This window comes from Pavona decussata, unplaced genomic scaffold, assembly GCF_977016875.1.
Source record: "Pavona decussata unplaced genomic scaffold, jaPavDecu1.1 SCAFFOLD_256, whole genome shotgun sequence".
NCBI classification, from domain to species: Eukaryota; Metazoa; Cnidaria; class Anthozoa; order Scleractinia; family Agariciidae; genus Pavona; species Pavona decussata.
The window spans coordinates 51,642-79,354 of NW_028145659.1; the positions used below are offsets into that span (position 1 = coordinate 51,642).

At 39.0% G+C, this 27,713-nt stretch overlaps 1 protein-coding gene and 1 pseudogene across 1 annotated transcript in view; both read left to right on the top strand.

The window, feature by feature from the left end:
* The first annotated feature begins 2,857 nt into the window (after positions 1 to 2,857).
* The window catches only part of LOC146456370 (uncharacterized), a 44,824-nt gene continuing 19,968 nt past the window's right edge, over positions 2,858 to 27,713 (top strand). The window contains exons 1-10 of the mRNA XM_085093183.1: positions 2,858 to 2,981; positions 6,161 to 6,474; positions 6,750 to 6,897; positions 12,249 to 12,524; positions 14,286 to 14,459; positions 16,370 to 16,618; positions 17,004 to 17,192; positions 22,566 to 22,876; positions 24,617 to 24,758; positions 27,330 to 27,632. Coding sequence (XP_084949309.1) covers positions 2,918 to 2,981; positions 6,161 to 6,474; positions 6,750 to 6,897; positions 12,249 to 12,524; positions 14,286 to 14,459; positions 16,370 to 16,618; positions 17,004 to 17,192; positions 22,566 to 22,876; positions 24,617 to 24,758; positions 27,330 to 27,632 — 2,170 coding nt within the window. The 5' untranslated portion in view covers positions 2,858 to 2,917. The remainder of the gene's footprint in view (positions 2,982 to 6,160; positions 6,475 to 6,749; positions 6,898 to 12,248; positions 12,525 to 14,285; positions 14,460 to 16,369; positions 16,619 to 17,003; positions 17,193 to 22,565; positions 22,877 to 24,616; positions 24,759 to 27,329; positions 27,633 to 27,713) is intronic.
* On the top strand, positions 7,193 to 8,291 carry LOC146456371 (uncharacterized; annotated as a pseudogene).

A 27,713-nucleotide genomic window follows, 5' to 3' on the forward strand; every position in this document is an offset into this window, starting at 1 on the left:
CCGTTTCGGTCCCAAATGGATCTGTCACAATGTAAACACCTGGACCGGTTCCTTTTGGTACTGGCAGCGCAATTAAGCTTGGGTACTAGTTGAATTTATCGTTCTTCGTTCAAGAAAACACCCTTTCCTTGGTGAAAACGCTCTTATGATAATCTCTGCCGTTAGGATATTCAGCTACTCGTGGGGCATTGGAAATCTCGGAAGGATATCTTTCGAGAAACCTTTTAATGGTGTCTTCATATTTCCTTTTAATATTTTCCCAATCTTTTCCGTTTGAAGCCTGGTAGTCTTTGTAATCAAAAATAACTTTTAAGAGAAGGGATAATTCATCGGCCGTCCAGCTGAAGGTTTTATCTCCTTCCTTTATTGATTTAGCCTTCTTCGGCGCCATTTTGAAAGCTTCAACGTGTATTCTGCGCATGCTTAACTGGTAGAAACAGCTGCTTTTCTTACTTCGATTCAGTGCCGAACCATAACAGACCGGTCCCGTCTGGCCTGACGTTGATAAGCGGAACGGTGCCGTAACTGAAATGGTCCGTTCCAGGATATCGATAGGGTCGGATCGACTTGGGACCGGTCCCGTGTGAACATAGCCTTGCTGACTGTTTTACGAAGTTCCTTGATAGTTTAAAGATTATTTTGCCCTCTGTGTTATAAAAGCGAAATTAAATGGACTACAAATGATATTTCTTTTTTCTGTTTTTATTATTCTTTGTAGTTTTTAAGATGATCCACCTCGAAGCGAACCGGTTCGTGAAGAGTCAACGCGCGCGACGTAGCACTGTCACTGTCTGGTAAATTTTGCTTATCAAGAAGGCCGTACGTAAACCTCAGAGAAAATAGCTACACTAACCAAACAGCAGACTTCAAATATATCCTTTAGCAATAAATGAAAAAAAGCTGTGATTATCCATAGCAATCATTACAGAAATAAACTAAACAACGATCTTTGAAACTTCACAAAAACAAGCGAAAAAATGTTTTGCGTAAGCCTTGTTTTGATGAAAATGAAATCACACTTTAATTTTACATTCCCTTTTAGCGCTCTTTGAAAGGACTTTCAGCCAAAATTACTCACACGTCTTAATCTTTGCCGTTATACCCTACCGTTTTAAGTATTTTTGTTTATTCTCTGTCACGATTGTCAGAAATAAGTGCTAAAATTAGAAATATATGCGAGAACAACTTGTCAGTAGTTTATGCCAACGATACAACGTTGTGAGGCGTTTGTTTGACTGATCATGACTATTTTAGCTAAGAATCAATTTTTTTTTAAATGAAGCAAAATGGGAGGAGAATAGAATATAAAACTCCAAGGGAAATAACGAACATTGACCGAAAAATGAGCTCAAAAGACAGCTCTTAAGTTAAACAAGTTGCAGTGTCAACACTGCAAGAAAAACAATATCTTGCAAAACAGCAAAGTTTTGTGAACAAAATCACATGAATATACTCGCCTCTTTGGAGAATAACCAGTCCTTTCATTCGATTGCTGAGTATTTGGTTCGTTTTTCAACGTTAAGTTCCACTTCAAGAGAAAAAATCCAACGTTTCATTGCGCCAGATTAGAGTAAAGTAATGTCTCTTCAAGATTTGGCCGCTGCTTATGTAGTGCCGCCTCTAAAAGCTGCTAAAAGAGTCGATTTGTTTCTCCCGCGGCGAGTCGCCTTGTTCTTCTCTTTCTCCCGCTGTTTGAAGGCAAAATTGGATGAGATCAGAAAATAAAACTCCAAGGGAAATAATCAACATGGCCGAAAGAATGAGCTCAAAAGACTGCTCTGAAGTTAGCAGCGGTATGATTTCCAGTAACACAATAATTCGACTTGTTTGTCAAAGCGTAATTTCCTCCCTGTGAACTCTCCAATTTACACCGTTTAAACTGCCGAGTACAACTTCGAAGTTATTCTTTTGATTTACCGCTTGTAAAAGGATCGTAATTTCTCTGAAAACTGCAGATCGGAGTCTCATAAAATCATGCATGTGGCCGCCATTAAAAACAACCTTTCAAATGTATATGATGATTTGCTTTGACGTCACACAGGTAGGGATGATTGGGTCCTCTCCCTCGTGATATACCCGCCGATAATGGATTTTTATTGGGCCGTTTTCTTTGAAGACAATCAAAACAATAGATCCCTTCTAGAAGAGAGCAGGATTTGATCCATGTTTAATGAATAAATCAAATAATGATTTGACGTCACACAAGAAGGGATGAGTGGGTCCTCTCCCCCGTGATATACGCGCCGATAATGGATTTTGATTGGGCCGTTTTTGTTAGAGACAATCAGAATAATAGATACCTTCTACGAGAGAGCAGAGTTTGATACGTAAATTGATGTGCAGATTTGAAGCAACGACGAAGAAGAAAAAAAAAATACCCGACCGAAAACTTGACACAGGTAGATTTTTAAAAATACGACACTCACCCCCGTCATTTTTATATGGGGGTCCCCCTCGCTGGCTTTTCGTATCAAGTTCCTTCGAAGTTTCACCAGACAATTCAACTAAAAAATGAAAACCATAAAAATTTGTTATTCATGGCAAGAATACGCCTTGATCTCGCATCAATTTGACAAAAAAAGTACCTGCTTTCAAATTTTGACGTTCTGAAATAACATGTTTAACACCGAATTTGTTTAAAATATTTCACTATGTACGTATCCACTGACAATGCACTGTAACAAAAAAGATGGCGACATGGTACATTTACCCACAATTCTTAGCGTACGAAATTCTTAAAAAGGCTGATTAAAACGCACCGAAAAGTTCGCGTCACCCAACTGTCTCTGTCAGTTATTAAGGCCTGACTGTTGACGCAAAATATTTCGTTGTATGACTATTGCGGGAACACCCTCCGAGGGAATTGTAGCCTCAGAAAACTTGGCGGTCTTAAAAGCCTGTGTTTTCCTGCCATAAGATGGAGTTTCATCGTAAACTCTATTTTGTAGCTCTTCTCGCAGTAATACCTCATGTGGTTACAGGTAAGCAAAATTGTGTTGATGTCAACGTTGGTCCAGCTTTAAATCGGAAAAGAACAAACACAAGCTTTTCTCTTTGCGCACCATGTAATGTTCGTGTGGACTGCTTGGCATATTTTACAACTTTTTTCCGTTTTATCGTTATAGTGTTTAATTAACTGTCCAAACTATTTTATTCTGTAAATTGTGATGTACTCATTTTTGATACTAGCTTTCTATGATGGACTACAAGTTATCCATAACGTACATTTTTAAGTTATCTAAGGCTTGATGTTCGACTGTTACCTCTACTCTGTCAGTCCGCTCTGTTGATTTTCAGTTATATGCTGCTAAGCATAAACGTCTTAAACAAATCAGCTTACACGATACTAGCGCAAGTCGCTTTTTGAAACTTGTACAAAGATTGAGAATTTTTGTGGTGTCTATAAGGCCTATTTATGTAATGTAGAACAACATGAAATGTCCGTACGCTACGGAGTACTTAGATTAATTTGTACGCCCGCTTCTCGTGGAAAGTATTGAAAAGTAAAAGAGTTTAATTTTGTCCCTTTCATTCTGAGCCAAGTTCTTACTAGGAAGTGAGCTCCCTGAGTTTATTTTTTATTTTTATTTATTGATTGATTGATTGATTTTTTTTGTCCGGCCGTTAGTAACAGGCGACTGAACCACGGCGGTGAACAACGTACACAAAAGCAGAAGTTCTTTCAACGGCCAGTAGAAATGTATGATGTTGAAGTATTCGATTCTGTACATTCTGAGTTAACAGAATGAAGAAAGAATATAGTTTTAATAAAATTACTGTCAAATTTTAGTCTGGAACAACACCGAGAAACCTGACCCCAACAGCTGCAAGCATCGGGTAAAAATTCGGATGAATAATGAATTTTCCACGAGAGGATCTTTTCATTTACATTGTTGGTGGCCGATGAAAATTATTCTTGCCTTTTAATACTCTCAATAGACGAATGGTTGAAACTAGGGTTTTCCTCCCCTGGAATTGTCTTAAAACCAGCATAAGGTTCCAAAAACGTTATTCAGTTCGCGGGAAAAAAATATAAGAAAATGTATGAAAAGTTCAAAACACGACTGGACGCTTTCTGGCACAGCTACATCCCTCCAATTTTTTTTAAATCCTTTTCCTAGTGCCAAAAGTTTCCAATTCATGAATTTTTCAGAAGCGATGTGTTATGAAAATTATTTGACATCGGATTTCCAAAAAAACACTGTTATTTCAAGACGTGTTTGCCTACTCGTCAAAATGGCGTCGAAGACCGTGATAAGGCCTATTGTGCTTTCATCGTTTGACTGGCCAGGTGTTTTTAAGGGAAAATTGCGAAGGAAAATAACAGAATGCATTAAAAATCAACCTAGTAAGCTAAAACATTTTCAAAAGGAACACAAGTGACTCTTTCTTCGCCTAAAACAAATTTATTCTGGAAAAAGTAAGTATTAAGAAAGCCATCTCAAGGCTTAAGGAGGCAATACACCTAAATTTGAATGAAATTTGAAGAGGTTTTAAGAAAGGATACAGGAAAGAAAATGATCTTTGGAACACTAACAGACAGTTGTACCCACGCAAGAGCACCCCAGGTTGCTTGTGGACTAACTTGGTATCCGTCTATTAATTATTAACTACAAATGCTAATTTTAAAACTTCACTAAATCACTGTTAATTTCACCAATCTTTCTAGAAAAACTACTCCTCCCAAATATACCCAAAAAACACTTAAAAATTCACAACTTACCCCACAATACAGATTCACGATATGATGATAGGGTTTTTGGATTGCTTGAAACGCGAATGAGATATTTTTATTTAAGCCATGTCAAGTGGCGGAAAAATGGCGTGCAGGTGTAACTCCCCTTTAAGCTCTTCTTTGAGAGATAAAAATGATAGACTTGTTTTCAATTGACTGTCGAAAGTAATTTCGCGTTTGCTTTTATTTTGCCTTACTGCACTCTGTGATTGGTTAACAAACCTTGCACCAGTTTCTCAGCCAATGAATAACATCTATTCGAGCAAGATATTGTTGAGAATAGTTTTGAATTATCAAAAGTTCCAAAACCAATCGTGCCTTGCTCGCACGCGTTTTCAGTGCGCTTGGCTCCGGTCATATGTATTTTTTGGCTTCGAATTCTGATTGGTTCATTGCGTTGTTCGCGTCTGTTGTGATTGGCCAGAGTGATTACTTTTGTTAGTTTTACCACATGCAAATGAGAACTACTCTAATAATGCTTTCCTAATTCTTGATTAAGCCTGTCATCCCAACCCCGAGTCAAAACTGAACTGCGAGTTTTTGCATCACCCGTCTGTTATACCAGTCATAATCGACTTCTCATAACACCAAATTACGAATGGCAAATAGACCGAAATATTGGAGTAATCTAAATGAATTGTGAGCACCATTATTCAGTGTACCATATTTTTGGCTATCGTGTGGGCTATCAGCACGTGTATATGTAGAATAGAAACCTTACAAAAACATGACGGCCACTATAACAAGAACGTAAAAAGTCTTTTTTTTATTAGCCAAAATTTTGCTGTGCACGACGTTCTCTGCAAGACAATGATGTCACGTAACATATCACATGAAAAACGTGGGCACCCAACGCTAGAAATTTTCTTTTCCTTTGTGGACATGAACGCTTTTGCTACTAATTATGTTCCTGTACTTTTCGTTCATATTGTGAACGTTTAATGGGTTGGAGTAATCACAAGGTAGTACCAGACAAATCAATATTTATTTCTAACTGACGTTCTAGTTGGCGGTGCCATCTGCCAAATGTCTAATTAGCCCCTCTACCTATTACCCCCTCCCCATTCTCCCTACCCACCCCACTTGTAACTCTCCCTTTGTTAGACCTTAGATTAATCCGTCCTCGGAAAAGCTAAATTAAAGGAATTAGTATGCTTGTGGTATTTGATGTTGTTCTCATTGCTGCGATCATTACAAGTCCATATTTAGGTTTCTGTATCAGAAGAAGAATTTTATTTGGAGGAATATTCTAAAGATGAATAAAGAATATTTTAAAGACGAATTCGTGGAATGATGAGATTTGGTCCCAATTAGTGACAGGAATTCGCGAATAAGGGCATGATAAGACCTCTCTGAGTATACTGACTATAAAAATAAGCAAAGTGGAACTTATTAACAAAAACATTTTGTCTTGGTTTGTGACAGGCCACTGTACTGATCTGGATCTTGGAATGCAGAGTGGCTTAATCCCAGATAACAGAATCACAGCTTCCTCTGAACTAAATATCAGCACACCAGCCAAGAATGGCCGATTGAACTACACAGCAGGATCCTCATGGTGTGCGTCCACAAATGATAGCAATCCATATCTACAGATTGATCTACAGACACTTCATATCATCTGTGCTGTGTCAACTCAGGGGAATTCCCAAGCTGATGACTGGGTAAAGACATACACCTTACAATCATCTAGAGATGGCAAAACGTGGACATATTATGAAGACAGTGGTATAGTTAAGGTGAGCTTTAGTATACAGCAAAAACTGCAGCCAAGTAACAAACCTTGAACTGAGAAGGCTAATTCGAATTCATGCTGAGAAACTACCTTTAAGGAGACATTTTTCGCCAAATAATGGAAAGCTTACCCCTTCCAGCGATATTCCGGTCCCGTTACAAACGCTCATACGTGCAAGCGTGTGTTTTTTCCTTGCATACTGTTCTTTAAACCGAAAGAGGTAATCTTAAGTTTGAAATGCAAGTATCATATTTCGTTTATTTAAACTCCAAATTTCAGAATTTCCAAGGAAATAGAGACAGGAATACTGAGAACAAGAACATCATTTGGGATGGCATCTTAACAAGATGGCTGCGATTCGTGGGAAAGACAAGCCACAATAAGTTCTGTATGAGGACAGAGGTTTATGGAGTGAAACAAAAACCAGGTAAAATAACAATACTAGTTCTGAGGGTTTCTTTCGGTCAATGACGTTTAAGAATAAAATTTGAAATACTTTTTTGTAGCTTTTGAATTCATGCCCTATGTATACTTAATTTATTCTATTTAGTGTTGATTTATAGACAGATATGAGACATTCGAAGAAAATCCATAATTCCGCCTTGTCACCCATACGGGGTCCACGTGAGATAGCATTGCGCCTGCGTGACCTCAGTACGTTGTTGTACTTGGTCGTGAATGCTTGTTTTGAAATATTTTGCTGCAATGGCCATTTTTTTACAATGTCGGTTAAATCGCCTTCTGGTACTTCTAATGAAGTTCCTGTGGAAGTGCACTCAGCACTGGGAGAGAAATCGCATAAGCGCCCGAAACGCAGCACTGACAAAGACAGGCGTGAAGTCATAATTCACTTCCGCTACAACGACATGGCGAGCGCTCAGCTCAGTGCCTTGCAAAAAACATGGAAAAAGGGTTTTCACAGATGACAGTCTTTGGCGAATATTTTATCTCAAACACTTGAGAAATACGTGGTTGAAGACGAGGAGGTCACCGAGGGTGATCCAATCGACAGTAATCCGTCAAATTCCTTACAACAAGAACTTCGCCAAGAGGTGACACCAAAACAACAATCGCCCGGTAGGCACCACATGGATGTTGATGCAAAGGTCAATGACCTTTTGACTAATTTCATAGAACATGGCACCGAGAAACAATCCAACGGAGCCAATTTGGTTAAAGATTTTTTGCAAACTCTCAAAAATTACTCAAGTCGGAGGAAACAGGACCTCCCATTCACGAAGAACGCACAAGAGTTGTGTCGCTTCTTGTTCGGGATGCATACTTGAAGACTAACTTCAACTGATCTGGGACAACTTCAGTCCTTCTGTTAGGTCACAAGACCTACCTTTTCAAAAAGTGATGCAAACATCCATTGTGAAGGGCATAACAGCGCTCGCTCGAGTCGCGGACGCCATTTAAAAAAACGTCAATGAGATAAATGGCGGGAAAGCGCTCGTCCAAGAGGCCATCGATAGTCTTTCCCTTTTTGCTCATGCAAAAACCGAGCTGAGCACTAGACGGAAACAGCTTATCAAACCGGACCTGCACTCTGATTATAAGCACCTTTGCTCAGCGTCTATACCAGTGACTGCAGAACCTTTCGGGGAGGATTTGTGTAAGCAAGTAAAAGATATCTCCAAAGTGAATTGGGTTGGTCGGAACGTGACATCTAACATGTCTCATCATAGAGGCCACAGCCACACTCATTTTGGATACAAATCTCAATCCTCTAACAATCCGCCCACAGAAGCATTTTTTATGCTGGCGAACGACCGTAGAATTCAGACTGCCTCAAGCAGAAGGGTCAGATCGAAAAAGTGAACCCAGATTCTGCAGACTTACCAGAGATACGTTCAAATAATTTTGGCATAGAACCAGCTCTTAAGCCAGCAGTTAGACTGAAATTTTTCCTCCCTGAATGGAGAGAGTTAACATCTGATTGACAGATTCTTAAAACTGTTAAAGGTTTTAATGTTGAGTTTGTCGACCGTCCCCCTACACAAGTACTTCCTCCAGAGTACATTCCGGAAGAAACACGCATTGTTGATTCAGAGTTAGAGAAACGTAGCAAAAAAGGGGTCATTGTTAAATCGCAACACTGCCAAGGAGGAATCATCTCCACAATATTTCTTCGTAAAAGAAATACAGGAGGACATGGAGTCATCGTCAATTTGAAGAACCTGAATCAATATACCAGCAACCATCTATATGGCATCCATAGATTTACAAGATGCCTATTATTCTGTCCCCAGTTGATGAGAACTACCAAAAATATTTAAAATTCTCTTGAAAGGGGGAATTGTTTCAGTTTACCTGCCCTCCCAACGGTCTTGCATCTGCTCCTCGGCTTTTAACAAATTGCTTAAACCTGTTAACTTTTAATCCATTTTCAGGTAAGTGGGGCACATGAATGTTGCGTACATCGATGATTCTTACCTCTAAGGGCCTTCATTAGATGACTGCGGTAAAAATGTACAGGGCAGTGTCCAGCTTTTCACTAAAGTGGGTTTTCTATTAAACAAAGAAAAGTCTGAGAATGATATATTATCCAGTGATGACGCAGGCAAACTCGAAAAAAGAAATTCAGAGTACTCCTATCAGGATTCAAACCTAAGACCTTCCCATTACTAGTGCGGATGTTCTACCACTGAGCTACAGGGGACTCGTGGGAGCTAAGGCCATTAAACTAGGTTCATGGGACAAACATCTTGCATACTGCTATGATTGGAATGTCAATTAGTGGCATATGCGCAATAAAAGAGAAATGTGATGTAATAATTTTATTCTGGTGAACAAATGAGAATGATATATTATCCAGTAATGACGCAGGTAAGCTCGAAAAAAGAAATTCAGAGTACTCCTATCAGGATTCAAACCTAAGACCTTCCGATTACTAGTTCGGATGTTCTACCACTGAGCTACAGGGGACTCGTGGGAGCTAAGGCCATTAAACTAGGTTCATGGGACAAACATCCTGCATACTGCTAGAATTGGAATGTCATGTGTGGCATATGTGCAATCTGTGATGTAATATTTTAAGCCTGGTGAACAAATGAGAATGATAATGGTAACGACGAAGGCAAACTCGGAAAAAGAAATTCCGAGTGCTCCTATCAGGAGTCGAATCTAAGACCTAGGTTCTTATCTAGGTCATTATCTTTATCAGGTTTCTTAAGGGAGTATTTGAATCTCGCGCTCCCATGGTTCGTTATACTGCAGTGTGGGATGTAAACCAAGTTCTAGATTATTTAGGACTCTATCTCCTGTAAACGAGATTTCTCTTAAGGGTTTAACTTTGAAACTAACTATGTTGTTAGCTTTCGTCACTGCCTAACGGGGGTAATCACTACTTCTTCTTAATATTGACTCTATGGTAGATAACAGGCTATCTAAAGCATTTCAGCTACGAGAACATGCCAAACAGTCCAAAACAGGTTCAAAATGCATGGTGATTGAGGTTAAAAACATTTTCAAACCCAAGACTGTGTGTGGTGACCACTCTTAGACGGTATCTCATTAAAACTAAGCTTCTTAGGGAGCCTCGTAGCCAACTGTTACTGTTATGTAAAGCCGTATAGGCCTTTGTCTAGAGACACAGTTGGGTAAGGATGTGTTGCAATGTTCTGGTATTGATGCGACAATTTTTAAGCCTTTTCAGTATTGAGCTTAACTTAATGATTAATATGACTATGTAATATATTTTAAGATTTACTGTAGCTCTGCCATTGATTTTGATCCCATGTTACTATGAAAATACTTTTTTCTTATTACTTTATCTTTCAACAGTCTCAACTGTAATTGTAATAAGACCACTTTTACAAAAATTGCTACGTAATAAATATGTCTTAAAATCAAAAGTTGAACGAGACTTACCGGAAATTGAAGTTTAACTGGAATCCCAATTGTCACCAACACAGAGGGATTACGTGAGATAGCATTGCGCCTGCGTGAACTCAGTCTTCAAAGCACCACCCCTGGGCATCGCGGTCAAGGGATCCAAGGGAGGGCGTGTAATCCCTCTGTGTTGGTGACAACTGGAATTCCAGTCGAACTTCAACTTCTTGTTAGTGTCGTTCAATTTTTCAATTCCACCTTGTCACCCACAGAGGGACCATGTCAGATTTTACTCCAAAACGTTATTGGCAAAAGTGTCCTCTACAATCGTTTTGTCATTAAACTTAGCAAAAGTGGATTCTGACCTCCACCCAGCCTTGCTAAGAATATCTGACATTAGTATAAATCTACTAGCGTTCTATCACGAATGCCGTTCTCTGGTTGGCTACGCTACTCGCTCTCTATTTAACAATTAGATTATGAGCTCGAGATTTCTATCGCGTGATAGTTGATGAGGGCGAAGCCCGAATCAACTATCACGCATAGAAATCGAGAGCGAATAATCTAATTGTTTTAGTATAAATCTACTAGTTGTTCAAAACTAAACCAGTAAATTATCTATTTCCTCATCGCAGACACTTCGAAAACGCCAAGAAGCGGCCGCCATTTTGTTGAAAATCGCTACTCACTATCTATCACAGAATAGATAGCGAGTAGCGTAGCCAATCAGAGAACGGCATTCGTGATAGAACACTAGTAGATTTATACTAATCATTGATAGATAGTGAGTAGCAATTTTCATCAAAATGGCGGCCGCTTCCTCGCGTTTTCGAAGCGTCTGCGATGAGGATATAGATAATTTACTTGTTTAGTTTTGAACGACTAGTAGATTTATACTAAGACAATCAGATTATTCGCTCTCGATTTCTATGCATGATAGCCGAATTCGGGCTGCGCCCTCATCAGCTATCACGCGATAGAAATCTCGAGCTCATAATCTAATTGTTAAATAGAACATCATTTAGCTTTGCCTTAGGAGTTGAAGCCGATCTGGTGCTGTCTCAGTTTCAGTTTATTGTTTTTGCCATAAGTTGTTCAAATGCAAAAAAAAAAACTAATTATTTAAACACTATTGGCGAGGAGGCCCAAGGGAAGCCTCCGGGCTTATAAAGAATGGGTTTCCTCAGTTAATTTTGACATACAATAGCCTTCTTTTCCGTAATCATGCAACATCATGGCATAGAAGATACACCTTGACTAATCAGAAAAGTTAATTTCAGTACAAATTATAGTTGCCTGAATATTTTGTTAAATGTTAGCTGAATTCTTTGAATCAAGAATGGCAGTGGAAAGTACATCAAAGATGAATAAAACAGTTCAAATATGCAATATATAAACAGCTGACTACAGAAGTGCGGTGGTGTGTTCGTTAGTTTGTCGGACTTTCGATCAGGCGGTAGGATCAGATCGCGAGGGTCTGTGGCTCGAGGCTAAGGCTGGTTCATTACTGTGCTGTTTCCTTAGAGAAGAAACTTTGCTCTTCGTTGTCTGTCTTCAGTTAGGTGTATAAATGGATACCGGCGACATACTTTCTGCGTGTATGTAATAGTCATTCTTCTCTCTTATTTGACCGCCACTTCTCCCGCCCGATCCTCTCGCACAATCGGAAGGCATTTTTGTAGTTTTGTAATACATTAAAGGAAGAACAAACCAAAACCTACAATTTTACTGAACATGTTCACTAGTAAATAATTTAAGTAAGATCGTCAGCGCACCTTCTTATCAACTTGGAGAATTAGTTCTTGTATTTCGCAAAAGTTTGAGACTCACTAATAATGCTGCTTTTGAATACTATTAAATGCCACCATACACATTTGGAACGAACTAAAAATACTACTACAGTTGACGTAATCCAATTAAAACGCAATTTGATTTTTAACGCAGAAAACCTTGCTTTTAGCAAGAGCACATCCCAGTCTTCGACGTACGCCAGTGACATATACGGTAGAGGTTCATCAGACAAAGCAGTGGATGGGAATTCTGACACAAAATTTAGGAATGGACACTGTTCACACACTTTTGAAAACAACCCCAGTTGGTGGCGAGTGGACCTAGGCTCAGATCACGTGCCAGTATTTGAAGTGCGCATAGTCAATCGGCTTTGGTGGAGCTATTCCCAGGAGCACCTCATGAGAAATAACGACTACAAAATAACATTAGGTGAGTACTTTTGAAACAACCTGTTTATTATGAGGCAATTGATGGAGTCATTAAGTAAACAATGATGGCAAATCACAAAATCAACTGTAAAAAACATAAAGTTCACCAAGGGACTTTTTAAGATCAGAGGAGGTTTTTGGGGTTTAAGAGGATACCTTACACCCCTGTGTAACAGGCATTCACACGAGGCTGAGTAGAAATGCCCAAATTTCCCAAATTGCGCGACGAGAAAACTGACGAGAAGAGTTCACCGTTACATGCTGACACATGTCATTAAGAGGATACTTACACATGCCATTAATTCAGGAGCAAACTAAAAACAATTAAGCCAAATGTTAGGCATCAATAAATTGATTCACCTACATTGGAGCTTACTACCGCTTGAAAATCACACGTACACAGATCGATAAAAATAGAAAACGGTGGATTCAAAGAAGGAACTTGCGGAGTAATTTCTTTCACTGAATTTGACCTGCTTCTTCCCTCTATCACAAGGATACTGTTATGCTCGGTTATCGTTCGTTGGAAGAACAAGTAGCGAGGTGAAAGCACTTGCATATTAATTATTGCCATGATTGATTTCAGTTTCTCAACCAAGCAAAACAATATCAATCCGATCCAAGCTTTTAGCTTTTGACACAAGTAATATTTTGCTGTTTCTTGTAAGAGACACGAAAATTAACCTTCAGGGATTTCCTTTCTAGCTATAGCACTTGATTTTTGAGTATTTTTGGTAAAAACAATCCGGCTTAAAAAGACAAACTCCAAAGAACCTGAAACAAAAAGCTTTTTTGGGGTACAAAATGTAGAACTGGCGTGCTCAGCCAATCAAGAGAGAGTATTTTTGTCGTTCGACCAATCAGGAGTGAGTAATTTTGCCCCCGGGAAAAGGTAAATTAAGAAAAAAATGCCTTCTGTTACCACAAATCGACATTGAGTACTTTTGTCAACTGTATTGCATTGTTATTGTTATTTTGATGAGCAGTTTGTTGCACATGCACTAAAAATATATATAACTGCAGAAAGGATGAGGAATTTGTGAGGTTACTACGTTCATATGATAAGCAGACGTCTATAAATGCTATTAAAAAAGGAATTGTGGAGCTCCGCTTTTAGACTAAAATATATCCACTTTTAGGCTAAATATATATATTATGAGTTTGGATCACGTGTCAGTTTATGAAGTTCGCATGGTAAATAGAATGTTATGGCTACAAGACTACGTAAGAATGCAAAACAGCATTAGGCGAACGCCTTTACGCTGACCTATTAAACAAAGGTTGATAGACTTAGCTAAGTCTGGACGGCGGAATGCCCATTACAGGTGATCTGAAAACCTTCATGGTCAACGGATTGGTGTGAGCTGGTAAAAAGTTAATGTTCGGTCGGTTATGATTTATATTTAAATGACTTGTCAGTGATTTTGCAGTGGAGGGTTATTTACCGACTTTCCTTTGGTTGTGATCATAATTTGTTTCGTCTGTGCCGTTTTAAAAAGTTACGCACCACAAGTCGAGTTTACGACACTGTAATAATTTAGATTTATTGTTGTATCGTTGTGGTGTTGGACACATTTATGGCCAGGTTTTTATCAGTATTTTCTAAATTTATATTTTGCGCTCTTAATGCCTCAATATAAGAACTATAAGCTAATGGCACTTTCACGATTACACTGTTTGATATCTATAAAGCGAATACAAAATACTTACTAAAAGAAGCTGTTTGTGAAAATTGCGACTCCTTTTCTACTCTCAACGGCAGGTCACAGCTCAACTGTTACAATGAACCCTGAATGTGTGGGACGGTACAGTTTTACTGATTTTATAGCATCAGCTGTATGTTACAACAATCCACTGAGGACTGGAAGATATGTTGGTATCATGACTACAAAAAAACAGATTCTTCAGCTATGCGAGGTGGAAATTTACTCACGAGGTAATTTAACATAAATCATGTTGGCAATGATGAAAAAGGGATAAATGATGAGGAAGAGGCAAAATTGCTGCACTATTCATCTGGCTTATGGCCAGAAGCTGGAAATTTTGATATGAAGTGTTAGTTTGGCAGCGAAAATCTGTCATCTACTAGTCATGATACATGACTACCCAACGAAGAAATTCAAGCAAAATACTCAACATGATGTCTCCTATATGTTCCCACTGAGAACGTTTTGTGATGGTTTAATGACATGCTTGTGTAAGCTAATACAGTTGATCTGTTCGGATCCTTTATCTGAAAATTTAAGTTACAGAAAGTTTTAGGGAACACTTAATGTAATGTTTAAAACACGAACAGCAGTGTTTTATCGGAATTTAAAACCACGAGGCGCAGCCGAGAGGTTTTAGACACGATAAAACACGCGCTGCTCGTCAGTTTGAGCGGCTTCAAAAACATTCCTGAAAAAGCGTGTGTCAAGGGAGTTCATAACAATGATGCTTTACTGAACGTTGGAAATTAGCATACGAGAAATACATTAAACACCGCATACCAATAAGGAGCAGGTATTATCGGGTTTTAAAACCACTCTATGTGATGTTTTATTGACCATTTGATAGGTCAATGGGCTTATCAATTATCGATGGAAATTGATAGCAGACCCTTTCTTTGAATTTTTAACGACATGTTTGCTCCTTCAACAACGAGAGGAATTAGTTTTCAATTGTTACGATATTTAGAGCTGAAATTTTGTGGATGTAAACTAGATTTTCTTTTCAGCTAAATCTGAATTTCTGAGGCGATTAAGGCCTTCCTAGCCGCCGTTATACGTTGAAACTTTGAGCTGAAACTTGTGTGCAACGGCGCTGCGAAACAAGTTTCAACAGGCGTTGCACCGTGTAACATGGTCGGTTTCGTGAAACTTTTTCGAACTTCCGTTGCGCGACATGTTTCACGGAAAGTAGAACCGCTTTCTACTTCTGCAACGGCTCGCAACGGTCACAGAGGTGAAAAAACAATGAAGAGTTTCACCGTGTAACACCAATTCGTGAAACTGGCCTCGTTTGCCATTGCACACAAGTTTCAGCTAAAAGTTTCAACGTGTAACGGCGGAACTGTCGGATTCCCCCGATCAAAGATACGATATCAGCAAGACTTTCTGTATATGGCACATTTACTGCTGAAAATCGAGTGAAGCTAACAAAAGCAGCAAGGTGAAGGCCATTTAATGGCTGTTTATACAACTGGGGTAAATTTAATGCCATAACCCAAGCAATGGCGAATGAAAGAATTTTACAATGATGTTCATGAAGAAGACGAAGATGTTTCATCTTTGCATATTTCATAAGACCTCTACTTCCTTATCAGTCAAGGTCTCGTAATGCATAAGCAAGTAAAAATTAACAAAAATATAAGATCGGACGACGTTTTGGAGTCGTCATGACACTATTTTCAAGTTCAAAATGATTTTTAAAAATGCCAGAAATAGTTCGCTGAAGATTAACATAATCAGTCTGATTGAACATTAAGAGATGGTGTCAATTCTCTAATTAGCAACGTTTCGTGCACCAAACAATCGAACTTATTGTTACACTTCTTAAGGACGAAAAACTGTTCATGTCAAGGTCTTTCGGGACAATACAGTGTTTATCACTATAGTGCCTGCCAATGGAAAGATGAACGGTTTTTGTGCTCAACCGCGCGATGGTGTAAGTTCCTGAGTGTATATAGCTTAACTTTTTCCAAAATAATTTAGGGTTTATTCTGGTTTAAAGCTGTTAATGGAAATTACATCAATAACTAATACATTGGGAATTGTTTTGTGGCAATTCGTACATGACAGAAAACCGTCCTGATGGCGACATCTTAAACTGAAAACTAAATTCGTACTTGTAAATTATTCCCTCAAGAAAATCTGGCGTTTCACAAACCAACAGACCAAATAAACACGGCGCCCAGTGGTCTTGGTAACGCAAGCAATGCGGTAGATGGTGGCAGCAATACAGATTATTTTCACCGATCTTGTACACACACACTTGACGCAATTCATCCCTGGTGGAGAGTAGACCTGGGACGAGTGGAGCCTGTGATTCAAGTGTACATTGTCAACAGAGGAGACTGCTGTGGAAGAAGACTGAATCCATTTGAAATCAGAGTTGGTATGTTGGAGTCACATCAAACCTTCCTGTGTTATTTGTACGCTGAATAAAACTACTAAACGCATAACTTGGAAAATGAATAAATCATAGCAGTTCGAGGGGCTGCCATTTCATCAAACAAGGAATATTTAGGAATACGTTTACTTTAATTTAAATTTGTGAGTTGATTCGTTGTGCGGTGAAAAACTGGTGGACACTTTTTTGTATGGTGCTTCTGGAGTAATAATTAAAACAGTTAACAAAACATTCGGTAAGCAACTTTTCAGTCACCTTCCACCCTGCATCCTAAAATGTGTTTCATTAGCTGTTCTAATTTCTTTTGGTACATTTTATATACAAGCGAAGTTCTGATCGTGATTACAAATTGCAATATTTTCGTTTCTAGGTTCAATATCCAGTAATGGCGGATTATCTAATCCAAAATGTGGTGGTCATTACAGCGTTCCTGAAGGAAGAGGCATGTCGTTTTTCTGTCGCCCCAGTTTGTACGGACGATATGTGACTATTAAAATTACTAAAGGGATGTCTGGGCCACTCACACTCTGCGAAGTTGAAGTATACTCCGCACGAAGAGGTACCTTCACTTGCTTTTTACTCTGATTTTTAAGCCATTAATAGCAAGATTTTTAAGCCAGTCATGATAGGCCTCGTGGAAACATCGAAATGTTGAAGGGATTATTAAAGTGCCTATCACCCTTACACAGTTTTAATGCATTTAGAAAATTTATACATGTCTAAGACGCTTTGCGAAAAAATAAATCGTATTCCATGTTTCGTTTCAGTTGTTTTTATCAGACGTTAAAATCGCCCAAAATAGGCCGTTTTCCGCCATATTGAATACAAAAACGAGCAGTTGAGAGACTGGGTTCTAACAAGCTCGAGACGTCCACCCGATATCTCAGCCACATAGCATTTGCTCATTTGTCACTACATTCTCTGTACTGAACTTGGAATGTGCCAGGAAGGTATGTGGTAGGTGAATATGCTGCCTTCTCAGTTATGTAGAAGGGTATAGTTCTGCACGCTATACTGTTCGATAATGATGAAGCAAGGAAATGCAGAAAGAAATAGATCGATTTCATGAAACAAAAGCGGGCTAACCCGGAAAATCGTCAATATGCTCCAAGCACTTCACGAACGACGACTTCATGCGTCGATTCTGATTTATTGATGAAGTGAGTAACAAGCCAATCCTCTCAAGACTGAAAAGAGATGATATCAGGTATTAATGTGACGCCAACTGCCCATGCTAAAGCGGTGACCACAAGTCCAGGTGTACTGATTTAAAGCATTGCCAAACATCGCCGCGAACGAGCGGTAAGAAATGTTTCTATTTTCTTTTTATTTAAGCTTATAGGTGCAGCCAAAACAAACCTACTGAAATAGTAAACTTATTTTAATTTATAATTGGTGTAGGCTTACAAGAATGCGAAGAGGCGAATGGAGTCTCTTACTTCTGACGACTGCTGTCTGTTGGCGAGCGGATGAAGGGCCACAGTGACATGATAAAGCTAGTTCTTTTTCTTTCTCAATTCCACGTGTATAATTTTGGGAGCAGCCTTTCAAAGAAGAACAGCTCATTCCTTTTAAAAAAGCTTCAGTCTTGAATTTGTCTGTGAAGAGCGAGGTAAAGAGTCAATCGAACATCTCGGTCGATTGACATACTGCTCAAAAGGTCGGCTTTTCTTACCTGGAAATCGAGATATTTTGAAAAATAACAAAAAAGCTTCAGTCTTGAATTTGTCTGTGAAGAATGAGGTAAAGAGTCAATCGAACATCTCGGTCGATTGACATACTGCTCAAAATACTGCTCAAAAGGTCGGCTTTTCTTACCTGGAAATCGAGATGTTTTGAAAAATAACACACGCAACGGCTTTCCAAACGTTGTGCGGTTTTAATTCTCTTACTACCAGACCAATTTCAGCTAAGAAAACAATTTAAAAATGGTAGAAATATCAACAGAACAAGCTTATATTTACGACACGAAAAATGTCTCCTCAGCGGTCCGCATGTTGCCGCGAAGTAAAATTTGATGTGGTGGTTTCGTTGACAAAAGGCAAGCCTCTTGTTCATAGGAAAAGTCTTGCTTATTTACACTTCCCTCGGGCCCCAGTAAAAACCGAAAGATTTCAAACATTAGAAAATAGCAAGCTCCCCCAACACAAACCTCAGAGCGGAGCGAAGCGAGGCGATGCAAAGGGTCATGCAAAAACGAAGCCGTAACTAAACAACTTAAGCCCTCAATTAGATAAGATAAGATAAGATTCTTTATTGAACACTCCCCAGAGGGGCTTTTCGGTGATCAATACAACATGTTTAAAATGAAAATAAGGTAAATTAATTATATATACATATAAGAACGATACATAAAAGGTAGAAAATTACTAATTAAGTCTATAAATACCTAAGTGTCCCGCAATATATGCTTAAGTTTACGCTTAAAAACCTCATGATTTTCACTAAGTTTAAGATCTTTGTCTAAGCTGTTCCATAAACTGACAGCTCTGTACTGGAAGGACCGCTGACCGATAGCTGTTCTGAATAAAGGGATATTCAACTGTTGTGAATTTCATGTCACGCGACCGGAAGCTTGGCCCCTGGTAACTAGTAGCTTGGATCTAAGGTAGTCAGGGGCGCAACCCGTCATACATTTGAAAGTAAAAACAGCGTCTCTTAGGTAAAGTTGCTGTGTTACAGTTAGCCAGCGTAACTCCCGTAGCACTGGAGTAATGTGACCGAATTTTCTCTTTCCACTTATTGTTCGGGCGGCGAAGTTCTGTACATGTTGCAATTTACGTAAATTTTTGTCAGATGTATTAGACCAGACCGTGGAACAGTAAGTCTACTAAAGACTAGCGCGTTAATTATATTTACAAGTAGGTTTGGATTAAAAGCGTGCTTTGCACGATTTATCTGAGCGAGCCTGGAGATACAAGTAGCAGCGAGAGCTGTGATATGAGAGTCAAAAGACAGAGTAGGATCAAATATCACTCCTAAGTCCTTAACGGAGTCCGTCGGTAAGAGTTCCTTTCCCAAGAAAGACAGCTTAAAGCTTGGCAATTTACAAATGATGTGTTGACTGCCAAACACCATTAATTTTGTTTTGTCTGGGTTCAACAGGAGGTAGTTCTCAAAGCACCAATCACGGATTCGTTGTAGGTCAGCGTTGACTTTTTCTTCAGTAGCGTGACACTCATCAACTGTGAACGAAAGAATCAATTTCGTGTCGTCTACGTAGCACGCGGTTGAGCACACCTCGCTAACTGCTGGTAGGTCGTTTACGTAAATGCTGAATAATAGAGCTCCAAGCACGCTACCTTGTGGCACTCCATACATTACAGGCAGAGCGTCAGACAGCTCAGCATTTATGCGGACCACTTGAGATCTTTGAGACAAATAGCTGTTGAACCAGGAGATTGCCGATGGGGCCAACCCGATGGCTTTTAATTTAATTTCACTCGTTGCATAGCTCTCGAAGAAATCTACAGTGCTGGAGAAAGGATCAAAAAGCAAATAGCAACGATCAGAGACACAACATCTTGCCACAAAAACAAATGGCCGGGCCCAGCAATACAAAAACTGTAACTGATGTAATTACACAGTTGAATCATAACAAAGATAACAACAATAGCGGTCGCTTTCGGAGGTTAAAGATTATCACACGGTTCAATCCTAACTAGAAGCTGTACTGTCACCGGACCGCGAACTTAAACGAGCCAAACTAGATCTAAATACTAGTAAAATGAAATGGCATAAGAACGACAGCGGCTAAACAGAAACAACAAGAGGTGAAATAAACAGGCGCTAAACGCAGAACTCTAAACCCAAAATGTCCTTTGAGATCAAAATACAAAACATGCTACAGTTAAGCACATGGCTTTGTTCTATGATTATCATACAAGTCCTTCAAATCGTCATGGCAACCCGCTGTAAACATACAAGAAGCTAAATTGATCAAAAGACTGAGATAGAAGCGCTAAACATGCGAGTAGGAGTTGTGTAGGCCTTTCATTCCTATTTTACGCGCTTGATCGTCGCGTCAATCACGTAGCCAGGGTTGTAGTTAAATTCTGACTCATCTGATCGAGTTGTAGCTTTGCTCGGATTCGGTGTCAGTGTTCGGCTTTTGGGCTAAAAAATCGGCCAGAAACCCCAAACAGCTCGCGTAGAATTCACTCCGACTCACTACTGTTTTGTTGTGTGCTTGTTATCGAGAAACCGGTTCGACGTCACAACTCACTAGTGCCAGTCCTCTAAGGGCGCGGTTTTGACTTCGGAAATTGTGATTTCGATCGCGTTTTAAAAATCGAGAATAACTTCAAATCTCATTATTTTGCTTGTTTTGGCTTACTTTCTACGTCTACTTTTGAGAATGAAAGGAATTGGGTAGGGGTGATAGGCACTTTAAACGAAGTTTTCGCCAGGATAAAGAAAGCCCTGGTACCATTTGTTTTCCGACGGCTTCTTGCCTATTGTGAATTAAGGGTATTTCTTAATTTACACTTCCATAAGCTTCCTGAATAAACCCAAGTAAAAATTTTTCATTAATTTTGACACCACCCAAATTAGCATTATTGATGCAACCTCACAGATTGACCTTATGGTTGAAAGAAACAATAAGAGAACAGCAGTGTTCCTTTGGGAGTAACTTGTAGATATGATGGTCAAAACTATTGAATGCCACTAAACGTGGTTCCTATATAAAAGCCCAGATAATCCACTTCCAAATATTGGAGTCAAGACAGCCGTGCCCAAATGGGAACTGACAAGTAAAGATAGAAGAAAGAAATGTGATGGTATATTTCCAGCCTGGTGAATGAGTGAGAATGATGATTATTCTAGAAAGTGACGAGTATGCCTGCGTCACTTTCTAGAATAATCATCGTTCTCAAAGATAGAAGAGTTGCACAATCAGTACCTAATATCCTTTATAAATTAAAGAAATTGTAAATTAGTAAGCAAATTCAGGATTGTGTAAGAGAAAGTGCAAAACCAAAGGCAAGAAATATACTGCCATTTTCCATCTTGATTGAAACGATAACAAAAGGAAAGAAAATACATGTGTTTATGTCAAAATCCCTGAAGAGAAGGGTACCCCCCTCCCACCTCCGGTAATCAACAAACAAAGGGGATCTTTCCCCAGTTTGCAACGATCCATAAACAAATGACCGCAGCAGATTCTGACGTTTTTGCATAATAAATGTATATAATTTAATAAGAGCAGCATTTAGCTCCAAGCAGGCAATCATGATCAAGGTTGAATCAGGCAAGACAACTGAAACAACATTAATGTAAGATATCCCACCACGTTGAATCAATTGTTAATGTATTTTTACGTGCAAGTGAAACTAAGACATGCAAATGCCAGTCTCTTTCAACCATTGTATATTTTAACGACATAACAAAATGAATCACTTTACCAGTATCATGAAATTTTTAGCTAATATTATTGCCGCAGAAGGCTTTAGAGTTTCGTTACAACTCAATCCGACTTTCTGAGGCGATTAAGGCCTTCCGAGAAGATATGAGGTCCCTGAGGTCCATACAATATTACCAGTATTTACGCTTCCGAAGACACTGGGAGCAGACTCAAGCTCACCAATTAAAACATACTCTCATTATGGTAATTATAGGCATTTCGATTTGCACTGTTTTATCGCCATAGGATTAAAAAAGCCCATAATTTTTTTCAGTAAACAGGCTTTTGATTTTATTCGTGAAATACACATTCAAGTTATTCTTGGTACATGATTTAAATCGCGTCAGAGTAAAGTTGTCAAATATCTGTTGTTATTAAAAGTAGTATTTGTAACCCGTCTCGATTAGCCTTTGCTATATTCGGGTAGTGTATGCGACGGTCTTCAGGGATTCGATGCGTTGGCTCAAAGCATATAGAATTGACAACTACCGCACCTCTGTATTGAACTTATTATTTACATTATTTCAGCCTGTCAAATTCAAGCAGTCGGTGTAGCCAGTCATAGGGAAGTTCCAAGTGATAGATTCTCGGCCTCGTCTTGGCGTAGTGGTTATGAGCCTTCTGAAGCTCGTCTGAATGGCAATGGCGGTTGGTCACCAAGGACTGATAGTGATGCCATCTACGATTACCTGCAAATCGATCTAAAGTACGTGTTCTTTATCTGCGCTGTAGCTACTCAAGGAAATCCGATCGCTGATCAGTGGACAACAAAGTACCAGCTCCTTTTATCACTGGACAATACAAACTGGGTCACCTACAAAGAGAACGGTATAACAAAGGTTTGTAACGAATAGTTTCAAAACTCGGTAATTAATAATGGCTCTGTAGAGCCACGCATAATCTGTCACATGTTGGACATTTTGTTCCTGATGCCGCGTAGTTCGTGTCTTTAAAAACTAGAAACCAACATGCTGCTAAGGCATATCGGGAATTAGCTAATTACTACGTTCTAAAGCGGTAAAAAAATGGCAAAAATGGATTCTCCCCCAAACATGTTGAGCACTCGCTTAACTTTGAGCGGTAGAGGTACCGAGACTGAATTACATTTTCAAGTTTACTTTACTTGACTTGATGAACGGCTTGTTACATCAGCTCTTCTACTACTGCATCACTAACAACTCGTCTGACAACTGAGTTCTTTCAACAAACACTAAGAACTGAGAACTGATAACAAGCTCCAATGTTCGCAATTAAATACTCTGATTTGTAGACATGTTTGGGTTAACTGACCGTGGGAACTTACAGAGTCTCATTTACCACCCAACTAAGAAAACCCAAATAAACCAAATAAATAGATACGGAACTTCCAATCATGTAGTATCCGACAATGGAGCCTAACGCTTTTGCTAAAAATTTATAAAGACTTCATAAAGGTACAGAGCTTCACACACACGGCTACAAGCTCAAAACATCCTCAGTTACTTAGAATTCACGCGAAAAACGCTTAGAAAGTAAAACTACTGCTACTTAGAAGAAGAGCGTTTATGAGCAGACGAGATCCATATCTTGCACTCGTAGCTAGACTTTAGGAACAACCCTACAAGCGGGATAGGCCCTGTGCAAGCGCTGATGAGCATATAGTTCAACACTATCTTCCCAAAAACAATGCAAAAGTTGACTTTTACTCTTTAAAACTACAAGAAGTTCATTGCCAACAGAGAGTCAGGGCAATACAAAAGGACGTCTATTATGAAAGGGCGCAACAATGAAAGTCTCGCTGGTCGTCAGACACTTGAACAATTCCTGGAAAGTTACAATCTGCTCTTAAAATTCTAACAGCGGATACGAAAAGTGAAAATAGTTTAAACAACAACAGCAACAGCAGCAACAACAACAATAAAATGACGCGACAAAACTACTAACAAAAGTTTTTTTTTTGTCAATTACGTGCTGGATAGAGGAGAAAAATGCTATGAATATCAACCCGACAGAGTGCTGGAAACTGACAAGGTCAGAGTGCTTTGAGGATTCAACATACCGAGTACGAGTAATCATGTAACTCCGAGAGGCGAGAAGACCAGCTATTGTGGTTGTAGTAAAAGGCAAGAGCGTATGTAAAATAATTGATGTGGCAAAACCAGCTGGCGACTGCACAGTTACCCCAAAGGAAAGAGAAAAAATTGAGAAAGACCAAAAGATCTCAAGCGTGTGATAGCAACGCTATGGGCTATGGGGAAAGTGGAGGCGTTACCTGTTGTTGTAAGAACTTTTGGAACAATCTCAAAATGTCTCGATAAGGGGAAGAGAAAATTGGTATAAGGACAAGACCGGAGAAGATTCAGAAAACCGCATTGCTAGGAAATGCAAGAATACTAAGAAGAGTGCATGAGACATGACAAGAAGTGGACAGACCCGTGCGACCCTCGACTACTTCCTGTAACCCGCTCTCAAGGGATGTTTCGAGATGACCAAAAAACCTGAGTTCCTATGTACATAATAATATTATGTTTGTTTATTCACTACCTGTACAGAGTGAATTTCATACCAGCGGTAGTAACCACCATTTTTTTTTATTGCAGATCTTTAACGGAAATAGTGGAAGAAGGGATATTGTAAAGCACAGTCTTCAGGAGATCGGAGTAGCGAGTTTCATTCGGTTTCGGCCAATTTCACTCGATGTAGCTCTGAGAGTAGAGCTGTATGGAGTTATTGCAATTGGAGGTATTGCTTATTTAATTTCATTGTAGTTTTTTTAACAGCAAATTTAAATGAATTCCATAAGTTAATAGCGTAGCTTAGTGAGCATTGCCGTGTCCCCAAGGGATATACGAACAAACTGGACTCGAGTAGACTCCACTGTTTGACTAAAGGTTTAATCTCTTCTCGTATTCGTTTTACAACAGGCGCGTGAAAGCTAATCCCTGATCAAAGTAAAAGAAATCGTCATTTTCATACTATTAACTTGCATATTTTGATTGGTCGTCGTCAAGAGAGGATGAAGGTAAGAGAGGTAATCCCCCTTATAGGCCCTATCCCCATCATAATCCCTCTTAAGTTATTTTTAGAAGGTATCGATTTCTCGCGGATAATGTTACCTCGCGCGTTACGTGTCTTTCACCGTTTTCAATTTTACAACGGCTCATGACCATCATACACTTCCATAAAATAAATTGTTTCTCGCGTTACTTCCAACAAATCTCTTAGTAATACACGTGATTTGAAAGCTAATAGAATGTAAATTTGAATGTCCGAAGAGATTTTAAACTCACTGTGACAAAAATATCAAAATTTTCGTGCCGCGGTTGTGATGTTTATACTCGTCTGTTCAATCGCGGCTTCAATTCAAATATAATGTAACACTCTTGCATAAATAAGCTAAGATTTGTTTCTCGCCTTTCTTTTAAAGAATCTCTTGGCTGCATACGTGATTAGAAAGCTAATGGAAGGTAGACTTCAATGACCAAAGGGATTTGAACAAAGTGAGATAAAGATATCAAAATTTTCGTGCCGAGGTTGTGATGTTTATCCTCGTCTGTTCAATCGCGGTTTTGACAGCTAAATGTAACACTCTCGCATGAAAAAAAAATATATATTTCTCGCGTTTCTTGCAACAAATCTCTTAACTACATACGTGATTTAAAAGTAAATAGAACGTAGATTTCAATGACAGAAGGAATTTTGTACTCACTGGAATAAAAATATCAAAATTCTTGCCAGAGGTTGTGATGTTTATACTCGTCTGTTCAATCGCGGCTTTCAATGTCTCGACAGCTATTAAAATGTAACACTCTTGCATGAAAAAAAGATTTGTTTCTCGCGTTTCTTCCAACGAATCTCTTAACTACATGCGTAATTAGAACGCTAATGGGATGTAGATTTCAATGACCAAAGGGATTTTGAACTCACTGAGATAAAAATATCAAAATTCTTGCCGGAGGTTGTGATGTTTACACTCGTCTGTTCAATCGCGGGTTTCAATGTTTTTCGACAGCTAAATGTAATACTCTTGCATGAGAAAAAGATTTGTTTTCGCGTTTCTTCCAACGAATCTCTTAACTACATACGTAATTAGAAAGTAAATAGAACGTAGATTTCAATGTCTGAAGGGATTTTGTACTCACTGCGATAAAAATATCGAAATTCGTGCCTAGGTTGAGATGTTTGTACTTGTCTGTTCAATCACGGCTTTCAATTTTCGCCAGCTAAATATTCTTGCATAATTTCCGCAAAGCTGGGCTCTAAAACAAATCATGCCGGAGCGATTCTTTTCCAATCTGCGTTGTCCAAATACAGCCATTCGTCCACAAAACATATGCAGGCCCCGCTTTCTGTATGCATGTTCCGCCATTTTGTTTTTTGATCAATTCACGAAAGACGCGTAGCATTGCGTGGGAATCGGCTCAGCTGTCAACGTGGGTAAAATTCAGGATATATGATTGGCTAACACCTAACCCTCTTGGGACCTTGGATCTCGCGGGAGATCTAAAAATAACTTCAGAGGGATTACGTTGGGAATAGGGCCTATATGGGGGATTACCTCTCTTACCTTCATCCTCTCTTGTCGTCGTTAAGCTCTTCACTAAAAAGAGGTCATTCAATCAATGTTAAGGCCCGTTGGAACATTTTGCTTCAACATGCGTTCAACACTTTGCTGAACCGAATGTCGGGGGCGTTTGAAAAAGTCGGTCAACATTGTTGAAAGTGCAAAAAATGTTGAATGCTTGTTGAAAGTGTGTTGAATCAAATTTAAATTGGTTTAAAGTTCCATTCATCGTCGTTTCAACACTTCCTTTGTTTTTGAAAGTATTATTATAAATGGCGTTGAAGCCGTTTGATCACTCCGTTCATCCAACATTTCAGCCAACACCCGTTCAACTTTTGTTGAATTAATGTTAATCAACTGTTAAAACCGTTTACACAGGCCTTTACGTCAATGATGATGTCAACAAATTTCTCTTACGAAAGCAATGCGGGCACACAATTTGACTCAATGGAGTAGCCTTCGGTTGGTCAACTGGTGATTCACATGATGATGGACTCGTTGAATTGGCCTTTCTGTGACTGATTCAGATTTTGTTGAGTTTGACCGACTGACTGAATCAATGAAAGACTGCTTTACTCACGATGGATAGGATAATTGACGAATTGCTTGACCATTTGACTGACTGACCTGTAAAGGCATTATATTAATGATTGATTTCACGGATAAATGATAATGATAATGATAATGATAATGTTTATTTGTGCTTAATTAATCCGACGGTTTGAGTTGTTTTTATTGTTTAACTCCAGTTCCTTCAAACGCTCCCAGTGGATTTACAGTGGCTGCAATCACTTCTACTAGTATCTTAGCATCTTGGCAGCTACCACAAGTGGGCTCCAGAAATGGAATCATCACAGGATTTAAATTGTACTTCAAAGGAAAAGAATCTAATGACTCAACAACCATTCTAACCATTGAAAGCGCTTCAATCCTCACAAAGACTATTACTGGGTTGGATAAGTTCTCTGAATACGAACTTCAAGTGTTGGCCTTTACTTCTTTTGGTGATGGACCAAAGAGTTCTGTTAAAGTTGTGAAGACAAAGGAAGATGGTAAGGGATATCGGTCAGGCTATATTATTTTCTCCAAATACTCTAACTCATGTTGTACAGGAAAACGTTTGCCTCTGGCTT